Raw genomic sequence first — 25,933 nt, forward strand, 5'->3', positions numbered from 1 at the left:
TATGTCAAAGGTGAAACGTACCGGGTGGTTGGAACTATTGTGCGTTTCTATGAAAGATGTTAGTGATTGTTCACTACTAGTCCACATAATAAATAGGTCATCGATATACCTCTGATAGGTAAGTAGATGGGGGAAAAAAATCACGATTGTTAAAGAGGATATCATCCTCAACAGCGTACATATATGCATTTGCATACGATGGAGCCACGGCGGACCCCATCGCACACCCAGATGTCTGGACATAGAAGGCACCGTCAAAGAGAAAATAATTGCATGTTAAAACCATTTCAAGTAGGTCAATCACAAGGTCCACTGCATTGTACAATGAGACCCCGACGGTCCCGGTGCTATATTCACTCCCCAAAATACATAAATCGCTTGTGAACCCTCCTGGACGCCCGATTATTTCGGCTAGGGGTGGGATCTTCCAGAAGGTCTCCACTTATTTAGATACGATTTTACAACCCTGCATTGTTAACCATCCGAGACATTTACTCGATACTACTTCTTTCCTCAATAAACTGCTGGACATCACGATGATACCGACTGACACCATACTGTGTAGTATGGACATCTCCAGCCTTTACACAGTCATCCCCAATGATGAAGGGATGGCTGCCGTTCGACGGCTGATACACGATAATCCCTGGTATATTGGTCCAGATGTGGACCTTGTGATTGACCTACTTGAAATGGTTTTAACATGCAATTATTTTCTCTTTGACGGTGCCTTCTATGTCCAGACATCTGGGTGTGCGATGGGGTCCGCCGTGGCTCCATCGTATGCAAATGCATATATGTACGCTGTTGAGGATGATATCCTCTTTAACAATCGTGATTTTTTTCCCCCATCTACTTACCTATCAGAGGTATATCGATGACCTATTTATTATGTGGACTAGTAGTGAACAATCACTAACATCTTTCATAAGGCGCATACACATGTACAGATTTTCTGTCTGATCTATCTGGTGGGAACAAAAACCTGGAAATGTATGGGAGCATATGACAATCAAAAAATTGTTCCCAAACACTTGAAAACAGACAGTGATCAATCAGACAAATTGATTAAATCATTCTGATACAGTATAACAAATTTATTCAAAACATATTTTTTTTCCTGCATTTGGGTGGAAATTTTTGATTGTCATATGCTCCCATACATTTCCAGGTTTTTGTTCCCACCAGATAGATCAGACAGAAAATCTGTACATGTGTACGCACCTATAGAAACGCACAATAGTTCCAACCACCCGGTACGTTTCACCTTTGACATAAGCAGAGAACAGGTCCACTACTTAGACGTCCAGGTCAATCTCAGAGAGGGTATTTTGTCCACAGAACTGTACTGTAAACCCACTGACAGAAACACGGTTCTTCATGCGACCAGCTTTCACCCGACTAATCTTAAATTTTCACTCCCATACTCCCAATTCCTCAGAGCAATACGTATATGCTCTGACAGACAGGTGGCCATCATGCACATTGACAGGATGATTGACAATTTTGCCCTAAGAGGGTACGAGATATCACAACTTGCTTTGGCCAAGACCAAAGCACTAAAGTCCACTCGCGCTGAAACTCTAACCTGCAAAACTAAAAAGACCCTGTCCAACCGCTTCCCGTGGGTTAACCACTACAATGTAGCCAGTAGTGACATTAAAAGAATTACCAACTCGACATGGCCAATTGTCAGTACCGACCCTGATCTTAATTTGCAGGACACTAGGGTGATGCCATGCTACAGCCGCGGTAGAAACATACGTGACATCTTAGTTAAGACCGATATCACTGGTCTCAAACAGGCAACATCCGAACAGAGTGGTTTTCTACAATTACGTAAAGGCTGCTTTCGCTGCCTAAATTGTGCGATCTGTCCATCACTTACTACGGGCAGGGACTTCCCGCATCCCCACACTGGTTTTCGTTTTACCATTCGCCACCGAGTCACTTGTACCACTAGGTACATTGTATACATTATAACTTGTCCTTGCGGACTTAGTTATGTCGGGAAAACCGAGCGAACATTACGCGAAAGGATGGCATCACACAAGACTGCAATCAGAGCAGCTATTGCCAGTGGACATAGCGAGCAACCGGTCGCACGACATTTCGTGCAATCTGGCCACGACATTTCCACACTTAAATATATGATCATTGATCACGAACCGGCCCGTCTGAGACGCGGGGATAGGGGTCTTCGCCTTCTACAAAAAGAAGCCCGCTGGATTCATAGATTAGGCACCCTCTCACCAAGGGGCCTCAATGAATCGGCTGGACTACACTGTTTCCTTTGAATGTTACAGACTGTTCATGACCGTACACATTGCGCTTGACTCGCACCCAACCTGACGTTCTTCCCAGCCCACCCTCCCCCCTTGGTTACCCGACACTGTGCCGCTTGTGTAATTATAAGTTGTTTACAAGCTCCTATTGAACAGTTCCGCTATGCATTAGCCCATTTACATGTGATTTCATGATGATTTATTTACTTAAAGGCACATGTCACTTTTTTCAGCTTGATCATGTAACCATGGTAACCGGCACGACATGATGATGTCATCAGTGGGCGCGTCTGTTCAGGCTGGGCAAACCGTGGGTTATTCACGTGTGATCTGGTGGGGTTATAAGGTATGTGTATTTACTACTGTTGTTGTTCCTGATGAAGATGTGACTTTAATACATCGAAAACGTTTGGACATTTACCTGCGTTGTGTTATCCTTTTTACTTGCTGAGTGCCGCCGTGCGCCATTGACTATATATATATATATGTATATATATATATATATATATATATATATATATATATATATATATATATGTATATGTATATGTATATATATGTATATATATATATATATATATATATATATATATATATATATATATATATATACACAACAAAGATACCCAGCGCAAAGTCCTAGTGTTTTTTCAGATATAAGTCCACATCAAAGTCCCAAATGTGTGCAGTCTCTCTCTGGGATCGTGCCAATGATCCAGCGGGGAAAACTTGCAAAAAGAATAGAGAAGACGCACCAATGAGCAGAATGTAACAATACTTTACTTATGTAACAAAGCTCACATACATTGGGGTTAAAAATCTTATGCTTGCCAGCCAGATAGTTTATCACCGTCACAGCCCGGACATCAAATGTGAAAGAACCGCCGCCGCTCAGCTGCCGCTGTCAAGCCGCAGACCAGGGAACAGCACACACAGAGTCGGAAGGATCGCCGGCTGGATCGCAGGTGGAAGCAGGACGTCTCCACGTCGGACCAAAAAGTGTGGGCGTGGCTTCCTTTTGGTCCGACGTGGAGACGTCCTGCTTCCACCTGCGATCCAGCCGGCGATCCTTCCGACTCTGTGTGTGCTGTTCCCTGGTCTGCGGCTTGACGGCGGCAGCTGAGCGGCGGCGGTTCTTTCACATTTGATGTCTGGGCTGTGACGGTGATAAACTATCTGGCTGGCAAGCATAAGATTTTTAACCCCAATGTATGTGAGCTTTGTTACATAAGTAAAGTATTGTTACATTCTGCTCATTGGTGCGTCTTCTCTATTCTTTTTGCATATATATATATATATATATATATATATATATATATATATATATATATATATATTATATATATATATATATATATATATATATATATATATATATATATATATATATATATATATAGCAGTAATAAGCGGCACTCGGAGGCTGACGTAAATGGTTAAAGAAGAGGAAAAGATGAAAACGTTTCGGAGCTCGGGGGCCCCGTGCTTTCCTTGAACTGACGACGGGGCTCCCGAGCTCCGAAACGTTTTCACATCTGCACATGGAATAAATTTCCTCTTCTTTCACCATTTACGTCAGCCTCCGAGTGACGCTTATTACTGCCCTATATACATCCTGAGGACTCATCCCCTCTTGTGAGAGGGCACCGGAGTAAATATCCCCTGGCATCCACGCTCAAGACCGGAGTGCCGGTCTCATTGGAATATATATATATATATATATATATATAATATATATATACACACACACACACACACACACACGACTACGATTCAACATTGTATTACTCTGCTATGCCCATTACATATTCTGTCGTAATGATTGTGGCATACACTGTAATGGCTCTTTCACATTATGCCACACACCATAATTCCCATTACACATAAAAAGAGCATAATGCTCACATACTGTGCTGCAAATATGAAACATTATGAAAATAGGAGAACAGGTTTATAAATAAAGAAAAGAAACAAAAAAGTGAAGTACTTAAAGTAATTCTAAAATAGACATGACAAAATAGAGATAATCAACATACCAATTAATTAACAAAAAAAGAACAAATGCTAGACAGCCCCCATAGTCTGTCTGTAGAATGAGCAGTCAGTTGCAAATGATCTGCAGCTGTCATCTAAAGTACTGCAATATCCCGAACAAAATGACACAGAAAGCAAGCTGATTATTGTAGCAGTAAAAAGACAGAAACTGTTGTATGTAAAATTCAGAGGTAAGTTTATTTAAACAATGACTGCAGTGTATACCATTAATCAAAGTAATGGATAGCAGAAAACAAATCAAAGTATGATGCAATGATACCCCCCCCCCCCACAAAAATAAATAAATATATAGATGATGATAATATTAAAGCAAATGTAAGTTGCGGGTTACAAATGATTGATAGGAGGCTTCAAGTAAATGCCACTAGCAGTCTTATGGAAGTAGGAACAAAGTTCATGGATATAGTGCAAGTGATTGGAACTAAAGGGTCACTCCTGCATTAACACTTACAGTAAGTACTGCCACTCACAAAGAACTGAAATTGTTGGAAGAAATCAGCAGCTCACCTAAAGTATCGGCAGAATGGAAGCCACCCAAAATATATTTCATATGGTGAGAGTGCTTGGTGAGTGCACTGTGATGATATGTATAGTGGCTCACAGGGACGTGGCAGCGGAACAAGGAGTTCACCTTTTTTAAGATAAATAAGGCATTGTCCCAAGTGTATAAGCTGTTGAAAAGGAAGAAGTGAGGGTGTTTCATATATAGCAGTGTCAGGAAGGTTGGAAGCCATGCTTGACAATTCATGAGTAATTGGAAATGCTGTCTGACTTGTAAAACAACATGTATCCTTGTCAAAAGTTCCTCTTAATAAAGGATGACTGGTTAGAAGGATCCACTGGGTTCCCTGTAGACTCAAGAGTGTGTATCAAAAGCAGAGAGTAATGGCTCCAACCAAGTGACCTGGCCAAACAAAATAAAAGAACAGCCAGCATAAAAAAAAAACAATTCAAACCTCTTTGTAATAAAGCCCTTTGGGTGTTCCTGTTCAGGTTTATAATCCAATTTGCATTTTACAGTGTTTAACTCTGCAGCCCCTATGTGGTTCCAGACTAGTTTTATATTTAGGAGTGGCAAAGGTTGTCTTGCTTCACAAAATGCTTCACATCTTTGCTGTTAGGTGTACCCCCAATGCATGCCTATGATAGAGGGCCAATGCAATGCCATGCTGGTGTGTTAGTTTATAGATGTGGAACTTTTGTTATAATTTTTTTTAATAAGTTTTAGTTAGTCAAAGCTTCAAAACAAAATAATAAAAGTAGCACATATATTGCAGAAAAAGGTAGACATGTTGAACATTTCCTATCAACGGATACAATACAGAAAGTTTACAAATATTGTGCAGATGTGGCACATAATGCAATCATTTTTCCTGGAAAATTATAGGTTCATTGAGCAAACTTGTTTTTCATACCAGAGAGTTCTTTGAAAACAGCGATTTATATGGTGTGTTACAATTTCTCTCTTGCTACTGGTACTTTTCCTTCTCTGCTCAAACATGCATTAATTACTCCCATTCTGAAAAAACACAATTCTGACCCTAACTATCGTCCCATTTCTCAGCTTCCATACTGAGAGAGACTTGTATACTCTCGCCTCACAATCTTTCTTAACTTTCACACCCTATTAGACCCGCTTCAGTCGGGCTTTCGCTCTCAACACTCCACTAAGACAGCACTGACTAAAGTGGTGAATGATCTGGTAACTGCTAAGTCTAAATGCCATTACTCACTACTTATTCTTTTAGATCTTTCTGCTGCGTTTGACACGGTCGATCACACTCTTCTCTTACAAGCACTGCACTCCCTAGGTCTTAATGATCCACCCTTTCCTGGTTCACATCTTACCTATCTGATCGCTCTTTCAATGTTCGCTTCTCTGACTCTACTTCCTTTTCATTACCTCTGTCAGTCGGAGTTCCGCAAGGTTCAGTCTTAGGTCCTCTGCTTTTCTCAATCTATATTCCTCTCTTGGCCAACTAATCAGCTCTTTCGGATTTCAGTATCACTTCTATGCGGATGATACTCAAATCTATCTATCAACCCCAGAGTTGTCACCAGTGGTTTTGGGTCGAGTCTCTGAATGTCTCTGTGCCATCTCATCTTGGGTGTCTTCTCGCCAACTCAAACTCAATGGGCAGTATTCAACGAGAATACTGACGACGTGCAGCGAATCCTGTTTAGGATTCGCTGCACATTCGCCACTGTCCGCCGCGTTCCGGAGCCTCGCCGGCTCCAGTATTCAACGAGTCAGGGGCTCGCTGCCCCTGACCGGCGAATTTGAGCTCCTGCGGCGGACGCCGCAGGGAGCCTGAGGACGGTGGCAGGCAGGGAGATGGAAGTCTCCCTGCCTGCCCCAGAACATTTGTGGGGGGGAGGTGGGCTCCCCGGGTGCCAGGCAGCACAGGCTGTCCCCCCGGGGGTGCCAGCAGGGGACCGGGTATATTCACTACACCCGATCATGCATATGTAATGATCGGGTGAAGTGAATATATGAATATCTAATGAGCGGCTCGGCTCCGGCCCCCTGCTGGCTGCTCTGTGTAAAAAAAAAAAAAAATGTAAATTCAATATATATTCATGTGCTTACAGCACATGAATAAAAATAGCATGTCCCTCCTCAGAATAAAATTCCTGATTTTTTGACACCAAATGTAAAAAACAAAACACTTTATTTTAAAAGTTCACATTCCACTTCACCATAAAAAGATAGCGATTGCTACTCGGTGAATCATGGCGAAAAAAACCTTGAAATGTATTCGCCATCTGGTCATTGAATAGGGGGATTCACCGTTTTAGTCAAAAATTCGCCTTACAGCACAAAATCGCCATAAAAACCTGGTGAATCGTCCTTATTGAATACCGCCCAATATTTCTAAAACGGAATTTCTTATATTCCCGCCAACTAAGAACAGTTACCATCCTGATTTCTCCATCACTGTTGACAACTCGACAATCTACCCTACCCCACAAGCTCGTTGCTTAGGGGTCATCCTCGACTCTGAACTGTCCTTTCTTCCACACATTCAATCAGTCTCCAAATCATGTTACATGCATCTAAAAAACATATCCAAAATATGACCGTATCTCACACAAGACACTACTAAATCTCTTGTCCATGCACTTGATTATTGCAATAGCCTCCTAACTGGTCTTCCCAAGAACAGACTCTCACCACTGCAATCCATTTTAAATGCTGCTGCTAGGCTGATCTTTCTTGGAAGACGCTCATCGTCTGCTGATCTGCTCTGCCAGTCCCTCCATTGGTTGCCTGTATCTTACCGTATTCAATATAAAACACTTGTATTCGAGAGCTCTCAGCCAATCGGAGAACGGCCAGTCATTTGACAGGTATTTTATCTATTTAATCTAATACCCGCCACTGCACTGCCCGTCCCGCAGCGCTGCTGATATCTGTGATCACACTGCCCGGCCAGTTCAGCACTCACCGGCGCCGCCAGCTAAGCGCTCAGGGACCTGCTGCCCGCCCCACTGCTCCCCATGATGAGGATCACCGCCGGCCCGCCCCACTGCTCTTATGTGCTGACCGTCCGACTTCCCTGATCCGGTCCGATGCGCATCGGATCGGTTCAGATGTCACACACCTGCGATTTTGGGCCGTTTCACCCGGTTATCGGCCCAAAGTGCCGAAATTGGATGAAAATGTCCCAAAATCTCATAGTGTATGGGGGCCTTTACGGTAGATCTTATGTGAAATTACAAATCTCTATTGTCTGTCTTGGAAGCTGCCAAAGAAAATCATTAAATGATCTGGATTGCAAGCTGGTCTTTCTGATGTATGGCCGGCTTTAGAACACCTTGTCCAGCTATACCATAATTATTTAAATGTTGTTGAGGCCTTTTTTTTGTACATAAAATGCCTTTAAAACTTAATAAACTCTGCAAATTTAACTGAAAATAATAGCTCTCCTGCCACAATTTTTTTTGTTTTTTTGGGGGGGGGTTTGCAATACCATCTTCAATAATCATTGTCTATTTTAGGCATCCATATGCAATATCCCCTCTACTTTGATAAAATGCATTTGTCTAGTTTCCCTTGTTAATGCAATTTATCTATATCATTTGCAGGCACTTCTTCGAGAAAAGCAAAACCAGGAAGAGATTGAAAATATGAAGCAGGCAATAGCTAGGATAATTCAAGATGCCGCTGCAAGAACACGAAAAGAGGTAAAGATGTATTCACCAACATGGCTGATTTTTAATGCAGGCTTAAGTGTTAAATATGAGCTTTCAGTGAACAGTAACAAGGTTCTGACCTCATACATTTTCTGACAAAAACTCCATCTTACCTGTGATCAGCATGTCTCTTTATTCTTGGAAGACAATTTCCCCTGTTAATCTCCGTTTTAGATGACTTGTCTACACCACATTAGGATTCCTAGATCTAGTCCTTTATTCCATATATACTTTCAAGTTAGGCAATGTACTCTTTCTGCTATATTTGATAATTTATGTTTTTCTTAGTGTGTGTGTGTGTGTGTGTGTGTGGCTTAGTCTCACATTTCTTCTATGCTTTGCTTACAATTTAATACCCCCTAAATTCTGAACTACTGTACATAGGAAGGGTAGCATTTGTGTTCATTTTGGCTTACGATTTTGACTAGGTAGACAAAAGCGCAAAGTGTTAAGCCTGCATACGACACCGATGCACAGCCATGCTAAGTCAGTATCACATAGCAAAATAAATTGTGCAGGTGAGTATGTGGGGGGGATTCAATGCATCGAGACCACCGCCTATTCAATGCTGCCGTTTTCGACCACATTGAAGGTGGTATCTGACAAAACAGATTCGACTTTAAAACAACTTGGATCTGTTTTGTCGCAAATGACCGTGGAATGTCAAATTCTAGCCGGTTTTCAACAATCCGCGTCCGTTTTTGCCAAACGCCATCTTCCCGCACTCCCCAGCCAGAATATTGAATTTCGGCTGTCGAGTTTCTGTAGAGCTGAACAAAGAGGAATTCGGATTGAATACTGTCCTATGTTTATTTACAGTGTATTTGGCCATAGGCCATATAGCACATAGTCAAAATTGTAAGTGTAGATTGCAGTATATATTGGATGGCTATTTTTTTGTTCACAAAACAAATCACCATGCTGTGATTGTGTTATCCCATACCACCTAAAAATTAGCTTATAAATAGTACAGAGCTGTCATAAGGTGATGATCCAGCATGAACTTGACTTACTAAGATTATTGTACAATTAAAATAAGAAATGGCTGAAAGAATCCTCTCATGGAACGACATGTGTGCATAAATTCATAGGACAAAAATGGATATAACATTTATATGTAATAAAAGGTAGGCTTCATTGAAAATAAGTGCCTAGCTGGTTTGAAATGCACAATATATTGAAATATAAATTAAATATTGTCAAGCAGACAAAGCTCGTCAAAATGACGGCTTAGTCCCTATCTGCTCCTACCTCCAATCTCTGTCTTCACAGCTCCCTCTCTCCATATCCAACAAGTTTGAAACAGATCATTTTGCTTTCACTTTCTGTTTAGTAATTTGGTCCGTAGAGTGGCCTCTAATGGTCAGAGATGAGTAGAATTTAGCCTTTTATTTATATAGATAATTATAGCACCTTTTATTACACATGTGCCATAAGGTTTTTCATTGTTGGGACACTCATTCGCATCGCTGTCGGGTCCCGTTAAGTGAATGGGAGCCATGTGCATGCCGACTCCAATTAACTTCAGTGGCATAGCGGGAGCATGCAAACGCCCGCTTTTCGAAATTCTCCAACACCTGTGCATGAACATTGAATGAAACTTATATACTCTATGGTGATTTTTTGCTATTTGGAATATGTATGAAACCATTTAGTGACGTAACCTGGTGCCCTGGACTGTGATGCGGGGCATTAACACTGTTTTCCCAGGTCACCTGATTTGTCAGATGTGAAACAAAATTTTTTGTTAACCTGGAAAAATGTTCCACTGACGTTTCAGGTTTCAGAAAGATCCTGTTTAGGATTCGTTGCACATTCGCCAGCATCCGGAATACTGGAACATTCACTGCTCCCCCTATTCAACCTATATCCCTCTCCCCCTATTCAATGTGTCAGGGGCTCGCAGCCCCTGGCGGCGAATTTTACCCCCCCAACGAATGCAGCGGGGGGGGGGCGGCAGGGAGATGGAAGCCTCCCTGCCTGCGCCAGAGCCTGCACACAGCAGCAGGGGGGAGAAGGAGGGCTGGAGGGGACACAGGCAGCACAGGGTCAGGTCGGGTGCTGCCAGTGATGGGGGTCCCTATGATGTATGTGAGATCAGCAGTGGGGTCCCTGTGACGGATGGGAACTAGTAGTTCCCATCCGTTGAAGGGACCCCATTGCTGATCTCACATACTCTGCAGGGACCCCCTGCCCGCCAGCGCTAACCGACCTGACCCTGCGTTGCCAGACCCCGCTGCATGCCACCTACCATCGGTCAGGGGGTCCCTGCAACTGAAAACTGGCCAGAGAGGAGACTGAGCAGGCAGGGAGGTGTGGGGAGTGCTGCGCTGGTCCCGCTCCATGCATATATAATGAGCGGGACTAGGCGCAGTGAATATTAATAAGCGGCTCCCCGCCCCCTGCTGATGTTATGTGAAAAAATTTTTTTTATTAAATAAATATTCATGCGCTGCAAGCACATGAATCCAAATAGCAAGACCCTTCACATAATAAAATGTAATTATTTTTTGACACGATGGCGAATGCAAAACGGTAAATCACGGCGAAAATCGTGGTGAAACCAGTTCTCCATTCTAGCATTGAATACACTCTTGGCGAATCAGAGTGAAAACCCCATTGAAATACACAAGCGAATTGCAGCGAGCATGAAACGGAGAACTGTCCGACAGTGAACATTGAATAGGGTGAATCAGATTTTCAGTGAAAAGATTCACCGCAGACAGTGAAAACAGCCCGATTCGCCGAAAAAAACCAGGTGAATCATGAGCATTGAATACTGCCCTGATATTATGGTGTAAACGCTTGACCGTGGCTAGGTGAACACCAAAAGGTTTTCATGCACTAGGTCTACATAAACAATAGGTATTAATAAGAAATGGTCAACACATGAAGAGCAACATGAGTTTTTTGTGGGGGTTTTTGGTGTCAAATTGTAGATTTCATTACTTAGACCAGGGGTTCCCAATCTTATTTGATTCACGGCACCCTAGAGAATCAGAATTTTTTCACGGCACCCCTAGGTCCCAAATAAATTAAGTAGATTGGGTTTATATGCGATTCTTAGTGGCAGTTATGTGGTAAAGGGCAGGATTTGCTTCTGTTTGTGCACATTCTATGATTGGCAGCCACCAGCACTGGTTTTGCTCATAAATAATTACCCATTAATAATTTGAGTTGGTCCTGGACCACCAACCCGCGGCACCCCTGCATGTGTCCCGAGGCACCCCAGGGAGCCGCGGCACACAGTTTGGGAACCACTGACTTAGACACAAAATTAGTGTACCGTGTCCCCTCGCATGGCTCTTTACTGTTCCTACTTGGAGTACATGTGGATGATCAGTTATGACACAGTCCACAAAAATATATAAAAATTCACAAAATCCTCATGTTGAACTTTTTTTTTTTTTTTAATTCAATAGTTTTTATTGAAATTTTGTGCAATAAAAAAAATAAAAATGTATGTAATGAGCGGGACCAGTGTTCAGTGAATATTTAATGAGCGGCTCCCCCCCATCTGCTGGCAAATGTGTACAATTTTTTTTTTTATTAAATATATACCATATATACTCGAGTATAAGCCTACTTTTTCAGAACATTTTTTATGCTGAAAAAGCCCCCATTGGCTTATACTCGAGTGAGGGTCCCACTAGAGTCAATACGTTTTCCCAGTTTTTTATTGTAAAATGAGGTGCCTCGGCTTCTATTCGGGTCGACTTATACTCGAGTATATACGGTAGTCATGTGCTGAAAGCACATACCGTATATACTCGAGTATAAGCCGACCCGAATATAAGCCGAGGCACCTAATTTTACCACAAAAACTGGGAAAACGTATTGACCCGAGTATAAGCCTAGGGTGGGAAATGCAGCAGCTACTGGTATATTTCCCTGTATAAAAATACCAGGACACCACAGGCTGCTCCCCTTGCATAATAGCAGGACACCACAGGCTGCTCCCCCTGCCTAATAGCAGGACACCACAGGCTGCTCCCCCTGCCTAATAGCAGGACACCACAGGCTGCTCCCCCTGCCTAATAGCAGGACACCACAGGCTGCTCCCCCTGCCTCATAGCAGGACACCACAGGGGGCTCCCCCTGCCTCATAGCAGGACACCACAGGGGGCTCCCCCTGCCTGATAACAGGACACCACAGGGGGCTCCCCCTGCCTAATAACAGGACACCACAGGGGGCTCCCCCTGTCTAATAGCAGGACACCACAGGCTGCTACTCCTGCATAATGCATTACAGGCTGCTCAGGCTGGGGGACACCACAGGCTGATTCCTGTGCTGACAGCTGGGACACCACAGGTTGATCCCCATGCAAGGGACACCACACACGGAGGGGGGAGGGAGCAGCCACCGCTTACCTCCTCCATCATCCGACTCCAGGGTGTTTAGGGTGCGCCGCTGACAGGCTCCACGGGGGGGGGGGGGGGTACGCGGCCGCCGCCACTGCCCTGCCGTCCACTTCGCTGCCCGGCTCCACTTTGAAAAAAGGCGCGGCTACGGCAACATGGCCGCCGGCCTCCTGCACTGAGGACATGTATAGTGCAGGAGGCCGGCGGCCATGTTGCCGTAGCCGCGCCTATGTTTAAAGTGCAGCCGGGCAGCGAAGTGGATGGCTGGACGCAGGAAAGAAGCCACTGACTCGAGTATAAGCCGAGTGGGGGCTTTTTCAGCTAAAAAGAAGGCTGAAAAACTCGGCTTATACTCGAGTATATACGGTAAATAAAAATAGCATGCTCCTTCACAAAATAAAATTACAGATTTTTGTTTACACCAAAAAAAAAACTTTAATTTAAAAGAACACACTCCAGTTCACCTTTAAAAAGATGTGGAATGCAAAACGGCACATCCATTGTAATCCCAGCTTAACTTTTGGTGCTCCTGCATTGTGCTAAGACTTCCACTTAGGGAGCAGTAGAAGTCTGTGACTTCAAGCATTTGTTAGAGCCATACTTGGTTGCTTTAGAGCAGGACTATTGGTTGGTACTTTCAGGGCCGGTGCAAGGGATCTCGGCGCCCTAGGCAAACCTACAGGATACCACCCCCCCCCCCCCCCCCCCAAAAAAAAAAAACTTGCACCACAACACTTCCCCTGCCACTGAGCAAACTGGGATGCTCTGTGTGACTAACCTTACATTTATAGACTGTTATTTTTAATTACACAAAAGTGTGTAAGAATCAGGACAATTCCCATAGCCTATACCATATAGGCTATGGGGATTGTCCTGATTCTTACATCCTTTTGTGAAATTAAAAATAACAGTCTATAAATACAAGGTTTGTATAGGATATATATATATATATATATATATATATATATATATATATATATATATATATATATATATATATATATTTGGATGCGAGCCGGCACTCTTCTGAACATAAATGACTTGCCCCGGGTGCCCTCCTCAAGATAATGGATAGAGGTAAATGATAGGCGTCACTCCGAGGACTTTCAATGAAGAAAAAATTTCTTTATAAGCAGAAGAAACTGTCTACACAATCATGTCAACTATGTCGACGTTTCAATGTCACTAGGACATTTTTCTCAAGACTGGACATGAAGTAGGCATACAGAGAATAATGCACAAACAGCTGCTTAAATAAGCGCTTACCTTATTTAAGCAGCTGTTTGTGCATTATTCTTTGTATGCCTACTTCATGTCCAGTCTTGAGAAAAATGTCCTAGTGACATTGAAACGTCGACATAGTTGACATGATTGTGTAGACAGTTTCTTCTGCTTATAAAGAAATTTTTTCTTCATTGAAAGTCCTCGGAGTGACGCCTATCATTTACCTCTATATCTATATATATATATATATATATATATATATATATATATCTATATATATATATATATCTATATATATATATATATATCTATATATCTATATATATATATATATATATATATATATATATATATATATATATATATATTATATAATCAGTGTGAATATATGACACAGTGACTGGGTTATTATGTTTTTATAAATTGTGTGTACAGTACTGTACAGCCATGCTCAGCAGCCAGGCAGCACTGACTGGAGCCTGGAGCCAGGACAGCGGATTGCTGGGCGGGCGGGTGGCTTGGAGGGGGGCACGTGGCGGCTCCTCCACCCGCCGGAGATTGCCGTGTGTGCCCGGCTGGTGTCAGTCCAGCACACCGGGGGGGAGCGGATTGCTGGGTGGGCGGGTGGGTGGCTTGGAGCGTGGCGGGCGGCGGCTCCTCCACCCGCCGGAGATTGCCGTGTGTGCCCGGCTGGTGTCAGTCCAGCACACCAGGGGGAGCGGATTGCGGCTGACTTAGCTGGCGGGGGCTGGGGTGGTCGCCACACGCCGCCGGACATTGCTGCTGGATAGGGACTGCTACTGTCAGTGAGACAGCAAGTTTATGGGCGGGCTCCAGCGGAGGGGGAGAAGGGGGATTTGGGAAATCACTCACCGCTTGTTGATCGCTGCAGGCAGCTTCCAGCTCCTTCCTCTGGCTCTCCTCTGCGGTAGCTTCCTTCCTGCTGCTGCTGCTGGCCGGCTGCAGCTCACTACCGCCCTCCAGTGGCCGGCGCCCTAGGCAAATGCCTAAGCCTGCCTAGTGGTGGCGCCGGCCCTGGGTACTTTTTCTCTCTCCACTTTATCACTCTCTAAATCAGTCAGTCAGATCCGTGCAGGGTTCTCTGAGTAATAAAGAAATTTAAAAAAATGGCGTGGGGTTCCCCCTCATGAGCATATCTAATCCTGGGACTCATTGAGCCGGTCCTCGTTGTAGAAATACAGGGGGACATTAAATGAGGTCCCCCTGTATTTCTATAACCCACACCAGGCTCTTCACCCAGTCCTGGTTCCTGGGGGACACTTTTTACATAAGGTCCCACAGCCAAAGCATAAGCACTATGGCTAGTCCAGGGGACCCCCAACCCAGTTCTGTAGTAGATCTTCAGGGCCCAGCAAGCCTCCTCCGCATACAGGGACTTGGAGAACCACAAGTCCCAGCAGGCGTGGCATTAATGGGCCCACTGAGATTGTAGTCCTACTACAGAACCAATAGCCCAAGAACATAGACACACACACACACACCTGTAAAAATAAAACTAGTCAAAAGCACATAAAAATAATTACGTTTTAGTGAATGATTGTTGCTACTGCATTTGTAGTTTTACTTACCATGGAATATTAGTGTTATATTTCACATGCAGTTTAATAAGCCTTGATATACCTAAATCAAAACATTGGTTAAATACAACTGGATTTAAATATCTTGATATTGTGTATTACATGGACATGCTTAACTCTGACACGTAATAAAGAAATGCATCAGCCAATTTTTCTTTTTGGCTTCTATTTCATATTTATTTCTTTATTGAGATGGACTTGTGAATATTTTTATTTGGAGCAATGCAGAAATAGTCTCTTAAACTTGACTGTGCCCTCATCACATCTAAGCCATTTGAGACAAACATTGTATGAGAAATTTGGACACTATTTATATCAAGTGGATTTTATTTCTGATTATTGGCTGATTATATTTGAACATACTAACATAGTTTTTTGTTTTTTTCAACATTCTTATTGGTTGCTGTGTTTCATGTTATTTCTTATCCTATATAATAAAAGGCTACCACTGCTACTTACCCCTAGTGTTTTGTGCGCCGGCAGCCACTAGATGGCGCAGTTGGTGCAATTCAAGTGTTACTTAATTTGGGTGTGCACAGCCGCCAACGCTGACATTGTTGTGGTGTTCCGTTATTTTAAGGGCTGGTGACTAGTTAGATTATTTTTGTTTGCTATACTAATAAATGCGTTTTTATTTATATTTGAAGAATAAGCCAGTCTATCAATATTTATTGCACACATATTCTTCCTCTTGCATGCATGCCTGCTTGCTGCATATGGACTTCTGGGTTACAGTGTGTGGGTATTGGAGCTTGGCATAGTACTTTTCTGTATCACATTGTATGCTTCACTTGAATTAGCAATTCTTACTATAATACCCTCTGCTGTCATTTTATAGTGGTTATCCTGCCTTTTTCAAATTAGATTATAGAATACTTCTTCTGCACATTTCCTTGGATTGCCGTTGCATACTTTTTACCTCCATGTATTGCCTTTTATACCTCTGTGTATTGCAATCATGTGGGGGAAACATACATGATTCCCAGAAGCAAACTGGTATCTCCTGTTAATTTTGTGTCTTCAAGTTTTAGCACAAAATTGGCAATAGGTTGCACGGATCTGCATTCGCTCTGCACAGCATGCTCGGTGGCAGTTCTGCAGATATTTCAGACATGCCTTAGTGGGCAAGATCCATTGCTGAAGTTATAGCGGAGCTGTGCCACTCTGACTAGAGACTCGCTACCCTGCACTCAGCCACAGCCTTTATCTGACCCCATTGAAGAACCATCATGGGCCTGTGATATGGGCAAGTGTCTGTCAGAGATGGCTACGTCTTTAAAAAGGATCGTAATATTGGTTGGGGCTACAGCCACAAACAAACGTACCCACCTTGTTTTTTCCTGGAGATGATCCAGGCTCTGCCACTTCCTTTCAGGAGGAAGGGGAAGTGGATCCTGATTGGGAAGATATCTCTTGCTAGGGGATACCGATTCTAGTTAGGGAGTAAGGAGTCAATTAGACTTTGCGGTAATAGGAGACTGCCGTTCCTGAAACCAGCTCTGCTTTTTATTCTTTAAGCATAAAAATAAGCAGATATCTGACTTTCCCGTTTTCTCATATTTTGGAGAGATTTTAAAGGAAGTCTGGTTCAAGCTGAACAAGAAGTTCCAGGCCACCCAAAAGTTTAAATGTCTTTCTACCTTTACCTAACTGTCTTTATCCCAAACCTTGGGGAAACTCCACAAAGTGGATGCACCAAACACCAGACTGTTGAAGGCAACGGTGATCCCCACGGTTCAGTCGGTTACACTAAAAGATCTCATATTAAGAAAGAGCGAAGCCATTTTAAATCAATGTTCATGCTGTCTAGAGTCTCTCTTCAGTGTATCTTAGTTAGCGCTTGAGTGACTAAGGCTATTGACACCTGGATGTATTGACACCTCTGTAGTTTCCAATCCGATGATTTGTCTGATGCTATTACTTTAGCAGAATAAATCACTGACGCCATGCCCTACATATGTGGGGGACGACTTATTAGATGCCAATTTCGCACATTATAATTTTTCAGCTTTGGTGGTTTCAGGAAGACAATCCCTTAGGCTTCGACCTTGGAAGGCAGATTTTGAATCAAAACACACTTCTTGTTTGTATCTGAACTTGCAAATATTTTTCAGGCTAAAAGCCCTTACCTTCCTGTTTCATCTCCACAAACTAATTCTTCCAGGTTCTGTTCATTTTGGCCCCAGGTTAGAGGAAATTTCTGGTTTTCCCGCTGAGGAACCTTTCAAGGCTGCGGTGACACTGTAACCCATGTCTTGCCATCAACCCATCAGATAAACAAGCTGCATTAAGACCTGGGGGTCCAAATCCAACCTCAGGTGGTAGGGGCCTACCTGTTTGGGTTTCAAAGTGTCTGCATTTCCCAACCACTGTCCTCAAGGCACACCAACCGTGCAGGTTTTAGTGATATCCAAGCTTCAGCACAGATGGCTTAATCAGAATCACTCAGGTACTAATTAAGTCACCTGTGCTCAAGCCTGGATATCACTAAAACCTGTACTGTTGTGTGCCTGCCCTAGGGGGTCCCTTACCAAATTATTTATTTTCATATCACCAGAAGAGGGGCTCTGATACCTACCGTTTCTGCTCTTCCCAATTCAGGTGTATTTGTCACATACACCAACAGGGCCTGAAATTTTATTCCAGTCTCTTTCTCATCAACAAAATTATTTTTTGTCCAATCCTCAGTCTGAAATTGTTGAACCCTTACATTCAATAGAATTTTTTTTAAATGGACCAGTACGTTGTCATCAACGTCATGGAGGCAGACTTGGAATACACATCATGGATGTCGTCCTCCTTATCCCTATATGGAATGGCCATCATCATCTACTGGTATTTATTGTTGTTCAGCTGCATTTTTAATTCAAACACTCAGCATCACTAAGACTGTTCACAAAGATTATGGCCCATATGATCTCCCCGCTAAGATGCGCTGGCATCTTTATATCTGGATGATCTCTTACACTCCTCCTTTTTCGACAGCCAGTGTAAGAGGGATTTCCTTCCATCGGAGAAGCTCTTCAAAACTAGCTAATATTTTGTTGGCTAAAGTCGTGTCCATTGAGCAGAGCTTTGGCTTCCTGACATATCCACTGTCCACATTCCAGGGATAGACAACTGGGAGGTGGATTTTATCAGCTGCATTATGATTCATCCAGGCGATTGGGAACTGCATCTGAAGGTGTTTGTGGCTCTGGCGGCCAGGTGGGGAAATTCCAACATCAATCTCATGGTTTCTCATAGTAACATAGTAGGTAAGGTTGAATATAGACATTTGTCCATTACGTTCAACCTGTTTTAACTAGACTCATAGGAGTAAGCCCTAGATGTGATATCCTCCCCCTGGATTATACATTTTGATTCCATTGTTGCCATAACTAGTATGTTAGATTTGGCCTTATTTAACACGCTGAACCTTTCACTTGACCATAACTTCTTGATTATAGCCCTGAATGTTATTATCCATTAAGTACTTGTCCAACCTAATCTTAAATGTGTTTAATGTATCCACCATCACCACCTCTGCAGGTAGGGAGTTCCACACCTTTACTGCCCTCACTGTGAAGAACCCCTTCCTGCCATACGAAACCTCCTCTCCTCTAGTTTAAGTGGTTTCCTTCTTATCTTTGTCACTGACCTTAAGATAAAGAGGGTGCTTGATAGTTCTTATATTGCCCCTTGATATATCATCTATTTATATGTCTAGTGTCTGTGAGTGCTGGCAGAGAGTGAAACTATTGTACATCTCTTTCTCACACATGCACAAACACAGAAGTTAGCAGACTAGCTTTCGAAGCTTTTGATTCGAGCGGGCTTATTTGTTTATACATGTTAAGCATGTGTCCTCTTAAACATCTTTTTTTCAAGTGTAAACATTCCTAGTTTGTCTAATCTCTCTTTGTAACACATGTTCTCCATCCCTTTAATTAGCTTAGTTGCCCTTTGCTGAACCATTTCAAATTCAATAATGTATTTAGTAGTGTGGGGCCAAGAATTGGACTCCTAACTCATAATGAGGCCCAACTAGTGTCTTAAAGAGTGGCACAATTACAGTGTTGCCCCTTGATTCTATACCCCTTTTTGTAACAGGCTAGTATCATATTGGCCTTATTAGCTGCTGCTTGGCATCATCCTGACCTTTTTATATCTGCTCTGTTCAATTAAGTATCATCTGCAAAGATGAACACTTTGCTTAATATACCATCCTTTATATTGTTGATAAATATGTTAAATAGAAGTGTCCCTAACACCGAACTCTGGGGTAACCCACTTTGTACTGGTATCCAATTTTGAAAAAGAACCATTTATAGCCCCTCTCGGTTCTCTGTCAAGCTGCCAGTTTTTAACCCATATACAAGTTATTTTCCCTTTCTCACTTGAACATGAAACTTCCCCAGAACAGCACTTGATCATGGGCTCTTAAAGCTACTCTGGTGAATGCCATGACAGCTCCTTAGAATTTCAATCCAGGACATCAGTTCCCTCCTCTATTGATGCTCTTTCGGTCATTCTGATCTGATGCCCCTTCATCAATGTATAGCTTATTTGGTGGTCAAAGCGAGTTTTGTCCGTAAGATTTTGCTTACGCCCATGTTAGTTATTTCCCCATACCCCTTGCCCAGATGGATGCCAGAAGAATTTGGATTTTTTATTCATCATAAAATCCCTTCTTTGTAATCTATCTGGGGGATGCTGCGATCTCTCCATTACCTTGGTTTTTCTTACAGGTTTATTTACACTGTTGTTAGTGTGCAGACAGTTGTAATTACTTTTTATATTCTTCCTCCGTGCACCTTTGCTAAACGAAGGGATTAAATGGGTAGAAGTTGGCTTTTAACTATTTTAGTGTCACGCTCCAAAACCCACGCACTCTCTCCCAGAAGTCCATATGCAGCATCCCTTAGATGACTTTGATGAAGTAATTTTACGATGAGTATATAAATCTAGTTTTTATTGTGAAGTTACAAATTAACTATTTTAGATGCATGAAAAGATGTTTAATCACATTGTTTTCTTGTCCAATACAGCATAGACTGTGTAAAGATAAGTGTATTGGCTATTGTTCAACTAAGCCTTCGTATTAAAAATCTATACATAACTTAGGCAGATTTCAACTGTTATTTTATTTTATTAGGTAGGAGTAAATATTTTTCATTCTTATAGGTTCTTTCTTATGTAATTACAATGTTAATACAGGTTGAGTATCCCTTTTTCCAAATTTCTTTTATCCAAATTATTCTGAAAACCATACCAAAAAAACACTACTGGGGACATCTGTAACTGGCACTACTAGGGATATGATGTGTAACTGGCACTACTTTGGACATCTGTAACTGGCACTACTGGGGAGATCTGTAACTGACACTACTGGGGACATGATATGAAACTGGCACTACTGGGGACATCTGTAACTGACACTACTGGAGACATGATCTGTAACTGGCACTAAATATGTGAAAGAAAATTATTTTTTGGCATTCAAATTCAGTGCATGAGATAGTTCACTAACTTTGTTTTATGCACAAATAAAATATGTTTATTAGTGTTCACTCTAGCCTTGCTGGCAGGCAGGGTGCCGGGGGCGGACCGGGCCCGCCGACATCACACTTGTGGGCAGTCCTGGTCCGCCGACATTGCAAAAGGGGCGTGCCCGGGCCGCGACATCACTAAAGGGGGCGGCCCCGCCAAAGTTGCCTTGCTGCCGGGAATCGCCGTCTAAGGCGATGCTGCGCTTCCCCGTGCACACACTGCGCCCTGAAAATTGGGCAGGGCGCAGCGCCCCGCTAAAACAGCCTAGCGGGAACACTATGTGTATTTCATGTGTTTGATGTGCTTATACAACATAAATGCAAGATACCTCATTCAAATATAAAAAAATTCAGAAATACATAATAATCCATTATCCAAAATTCTCCTGGTTCAGAACATTTTGGACAAGGGATACTAAACCTGTATACATGCGTACTGCTAAATTTGCAAAGGTAAACAAAATTAGACTGAAATGGTAGGGAAATTGTTATAGAAAATTTTAAATGTTTCCAATTTTCTAATTCCAGGTTGAAAATGTGAAAAAACTTTATAATGTGCAAATTTCACGTTTAACTGATGACCTCTCTACCTTGCAAATGGTGAGTTGTGTGCTACTGATGGTTTTTTAAATATATTTAACTATGTTAAATACATTTTTATATAACTACGTTGTTGCCTTTTTATTGAATTTTACATTATAATTTACTTTTTTTGTACAGTAATTCCATGTTTAGTATTAATGCTTAACTTTATCACATATGAGTTACTGACAGCATTTGTATACTATTTATTTCATTGCAAGTACAACAAAACCTTGTAAAATTTGTAAACTTCTTATTTACATTAAATGTAATTAACTGCACATTGTTTGCATTGATAGTGTAAGACACAATTCCTTATGGAGCCTACACACGGGGCAATAGCGCTCAGCACACAGATCTGCATAGGGATTTACCACTGAGCGATCTGTCAGGGACAGTGTTCTCCAGTAAGAACACTGGCCCCTGACACAGGTGATTACTAGATTTATCCAGCATGCTGGATATAAATCGCCGGGCGATAGCGACCTCGATATTAATTGTTCCCTACACACAGAGCAATGTAGGGGTATTTTCTAAGTGACCTAGTAAGATCGCTTAGAAAATGCCCTCAAATTGCCCCATGTGTAGGCCCCATTAGCAAGTTATTATGTTATGTAATGGAGAGCTGATGCTAAGAATGAGTTAATCTCTTATTTCCATAGGTTGTAGTATAGAATTGTTTTTTAGCATAAATAACATAACCGCTCTATTTACTCAAGAAACAATGTAATTGGGTTTGGCTCTGGATATCCAAAGTGTGGGAAATTCAGACACGTCCCTTCTGTGATCTTGCTTATTATTATGGATTAATCTTTTTGAAACCTTTTCATATGCTCTTTATAGCACATCTGCAGTGGCAGAAAAAAGCACTATTTATATTCAAAACATGATTATGTTTTAATCAGGGCCTTATAAGAGAGACTAATAACACTGTTGTATAAATAGTTCTTGTGGAAAAGTGCCAAGGTACCTTGACAAAGAGATCTAGAGCCACAAAACAGCAGTTGTTGGAAACAAATTCAATTGGGAAACAAGACAATATATTCGCAAACAAAGTAAGAAGGTTCTGATTGGGATCTACAATTGTATACATTTGCATGTTGAACACAGCAGCAGTACTTTTCACCACCTTATAGTAGGTACACCGGATTAAATGTGGAATTCTATTTGATTTGGATTCGATAAGGTGTTCGATTAGATTTTTATTCGATTTCTACTATATAGTCTTTTTTTCTTTTTGATTTCCAATAAACGTGAACACGCATCAGGGACAAATCTGCATCGAATGTGGAAAAACCATTCGATGTGCATTCAATTTAACTTTTATAAGCAAAATCGAATACAAAAAAAACTGGAACTCTCACCTCGTGTACCCTCCATTAGGAGTCAAATAAAAAAAAAGATCCCTGCTTAGTGGGTGACTGAAAGTAATGGTCACCGTTTCCAGGCCACCAGGAGGTCACATTTTCCAGGTTACCCAGCAGGTGCATATGGAGAGTTCAACAATAGTCGCATTTTTCAGAGCACAATAGTGATATTTTGTAGATGACAGGCAGACTTCATAGAATTGTCACTAATAAAAGTCGTGCTTCTATTATTACATAAATATCACTATTTCAGTGCACATTATTAAAGCCTGGTAAAAACTATTTTCCCCAGTAGGACATGTGCACACCCACTCATTTGGTTTTCTTTGTCTGTACTTTTAGGGCCTGATTCATTAGTGATTGGTCCCTTGCGTATTTGCGCCTGGGACTGATGGTGTGGCTCTGCGCATGCGTGTATTTGTGCATATGTGGGGCTGCTGTACGAACACCTTTGACGACTGTTACAGTCCCCGAGGTGTTCACACGGGTAGGGGAGGGGGCGGACACTGCCCTGGAGCAGGGGAATGCTTAGCGTTTTATGGGAACCCCTATGAAAATGCTGGGGGGTTTCCTGGGGGAATCGGTACATCTGTCAGAACAGACTTAGGTCTACAGTCATTAGGTCGACCCCCGGAAGGTCGACTGGCCCCAAGGTCGACATGGGTCAAGGTTGACATGGGTTTAGGTCGACAGTCATTAGGTCGACATGAGTTTTTCACTGTTTTTTGACCCAAATGTTGACATGGACACAGTTGGAGTTGAACTGCAGCCCCTCGCTTCGCTCGCAATGCTTCGGGCACGGTGCCTCGCTGCGCTCGGCACACTATTTTATTCTCCCATCATGCCCTAGTGGATTGTAGGGCATGAAATACCACCTGTCGGCACATGTCGGCTCAAAAAACAGTGAAAAACTCATGTCGACCTAATGACTGTCGACCTTGGCCCATGTCGACCTTGGGGTCATCCTAATGACTGTCGACCTAAGTGTGGTCTGACAGATGACCGTTTCCCTCCCTGGGAATGCCGTCTTCGGCAATTTGCGGCGGAAAAAAGTCATTTCTGAAGGCAGGAGAAATTTATTCGATGTTCGGTGACCATTGAATGATTTCTCCTGCTAGCAGCCACAGCGAATTTCGCTGCTTACCGAGCCAATCTGAATTAGGCGCTTGGTAGCCTGGAATGTTTACATGTATTAGCAATTGGTCAAAATTAATATTTGTACACAAGTGACGACCTGTGTTTATGGTAATGTGCACCTTTTTTCTATGCAAAGGAAAGTGGAGAGAAACAGAGCCTTGTTGAACGTGCCTTAAGAGAGAAGCGGGCTGCAGAGGAAGAGCTGGAAAAGGTAAGGCATGGCTCTAGATGCAGGGATTGTCTTCTGCAGTTATAGCAGTGTATTTTCTATGTTCCTTCAGTGTCTGCATTTAGCAATCCACTATTGCAAAATCAAAGTCACTTAATGAAAATATCTAAAGAAACACATGGAACTGTTTCTCATCAATGAGGCTATATCGTTTAATCAGGGCCGGTGCGTGGCCCCGGCACTCACACGCTCCACAGGGGGGGTGATGCGGCTGCTGCGCTCCACAGGGGGGGGGATGGGTGATGCGGCTGACACCGCTGTGCTCCACGGGGCGGTCACTCACCTGCTCCCAGCTCCTTTCTTCCCGCTCTCCTCGGAGGGAGCTCTGCCGCTGCTGCTGCTTCTTCTGCTGCACAGTACCGCCCTCCAGTGGCCGGTGCCCCAGGCAAATGCCTGATGCTGCCTAGTGGTGGCGCCGGCCCTGCATTTAAAATTACCATTTTACTGTTGCATTCTGCATTCCAGATTGCTGCTGATAGCTCTAGTCTTTTATATATATTTAATATTTGAATTGTTTTTCTATACTTTATATGAAATAAAATCCCTACTGTAGCATCTGTTTATGAATGCACAGCATCTGCAGTTGTGTATTTTGTTTTTGTGACCAAAGTAAGTACATATCAGTAAGTACATTTCAATCCTACTTGGCGATCTCATGTCAACTTGATCCAATCTCTTGTTGCAGGTGTATCGAGAAGGCCGGGTGAATGAGAGAGATTACAGGAAGCAGGAGGAATTACAGCAGCGATGTCTGATAGCTGAACGCAGTAAAGATGACCTCAAGATTAATCTGAGTGTAGTGCAAAAGAAAATGAAACAGTTGGAACTAAAGTGAGCAAACCTTTTTAACCATCAATTATAGCAGAAAAAAGTCAAGTACTGTTAAAGCTTTCGGAGATGACTGTAGATTAAAATCCTATGGAGGAACGGTGCGTCGTTAGGAGATAAATCCACATTATGTTAGCTGTATTCCAAATACACAATGTATTGTACTATATACAATTTGGTACTTGTGTATTATCACAGCGCCCGATTTCATCTAATTCGCATATGATTTAGTGGCCGATTTGATCCGCAATCGAGAAAAACGATCCCGAAGCGTGGCGAGCGCAGCGGAATACACGTCAAGTAATCCGTGTCCCCTCGCGGGGCTCGCTGCTCTCGCCACGGGGGTATGAACAGGTCGGGAGGATGCGTACCGCGGGGCTCGCTGCACTCGCCATGCTTCGGGCTAACTTGGATAGTGGGGGTGTGCAAAGATGGAATAGCATGCAAATCGGCGGAAAATCGGCCGCCAAATCACATCCCATTTTTGCATGCGATTTGCGGCCGATTTTGCGGGCGCCGTGATAATACACAAGTACCT

At 42.6% G+C, this 25,933-nt stretch overlaps 1 protein-coding gene across 2 annotated transcripts in view; it reads left to right on the forward strand.

Annotated features, from left to right (window-relative positions):
- The window catches only part of SCLT1 (sodium channel and clathrin linker 1), a 165,434-nt gene that overhangs the window by 74,822 nt on the left and 64,679 nt on the right, over positions 1-25,933 (forward strand). For both annotated transcript variants that reach the window (XM_083173905.1, XM_083173895.1), the window contains exons 14-17: positions 8,430-8,528; positions 21,781-21,852; positions 24,475-24,549; positions 25,253-25,398. In XM_083173905.1, the coding sequence (XP_083030031.1) occupies positions 8,430-8,528; positions 21,781-21,852; positions 24,475-24,549; positions 25,253-25,398 (392 nt within the window). The remainder of the gene's footprint in view (positions 1-8,429; positions 8,529-21,780; positions 21,853-24,474; positions 24,550-25,252; positions 25,399-25,933) is intronic.

Source organism: Crinia signifera, chromosome 1 (assembly GCF_055691185.1).
Source record: "Crinia signifera chromosome 1, ASM5569118v1, whole genome shotgun sequence".
NCBI lineage: Eukaryota > Metazoa > Chordata > Amphibia > Anura > Myobatrachidae > Crinia > Crinia signifera.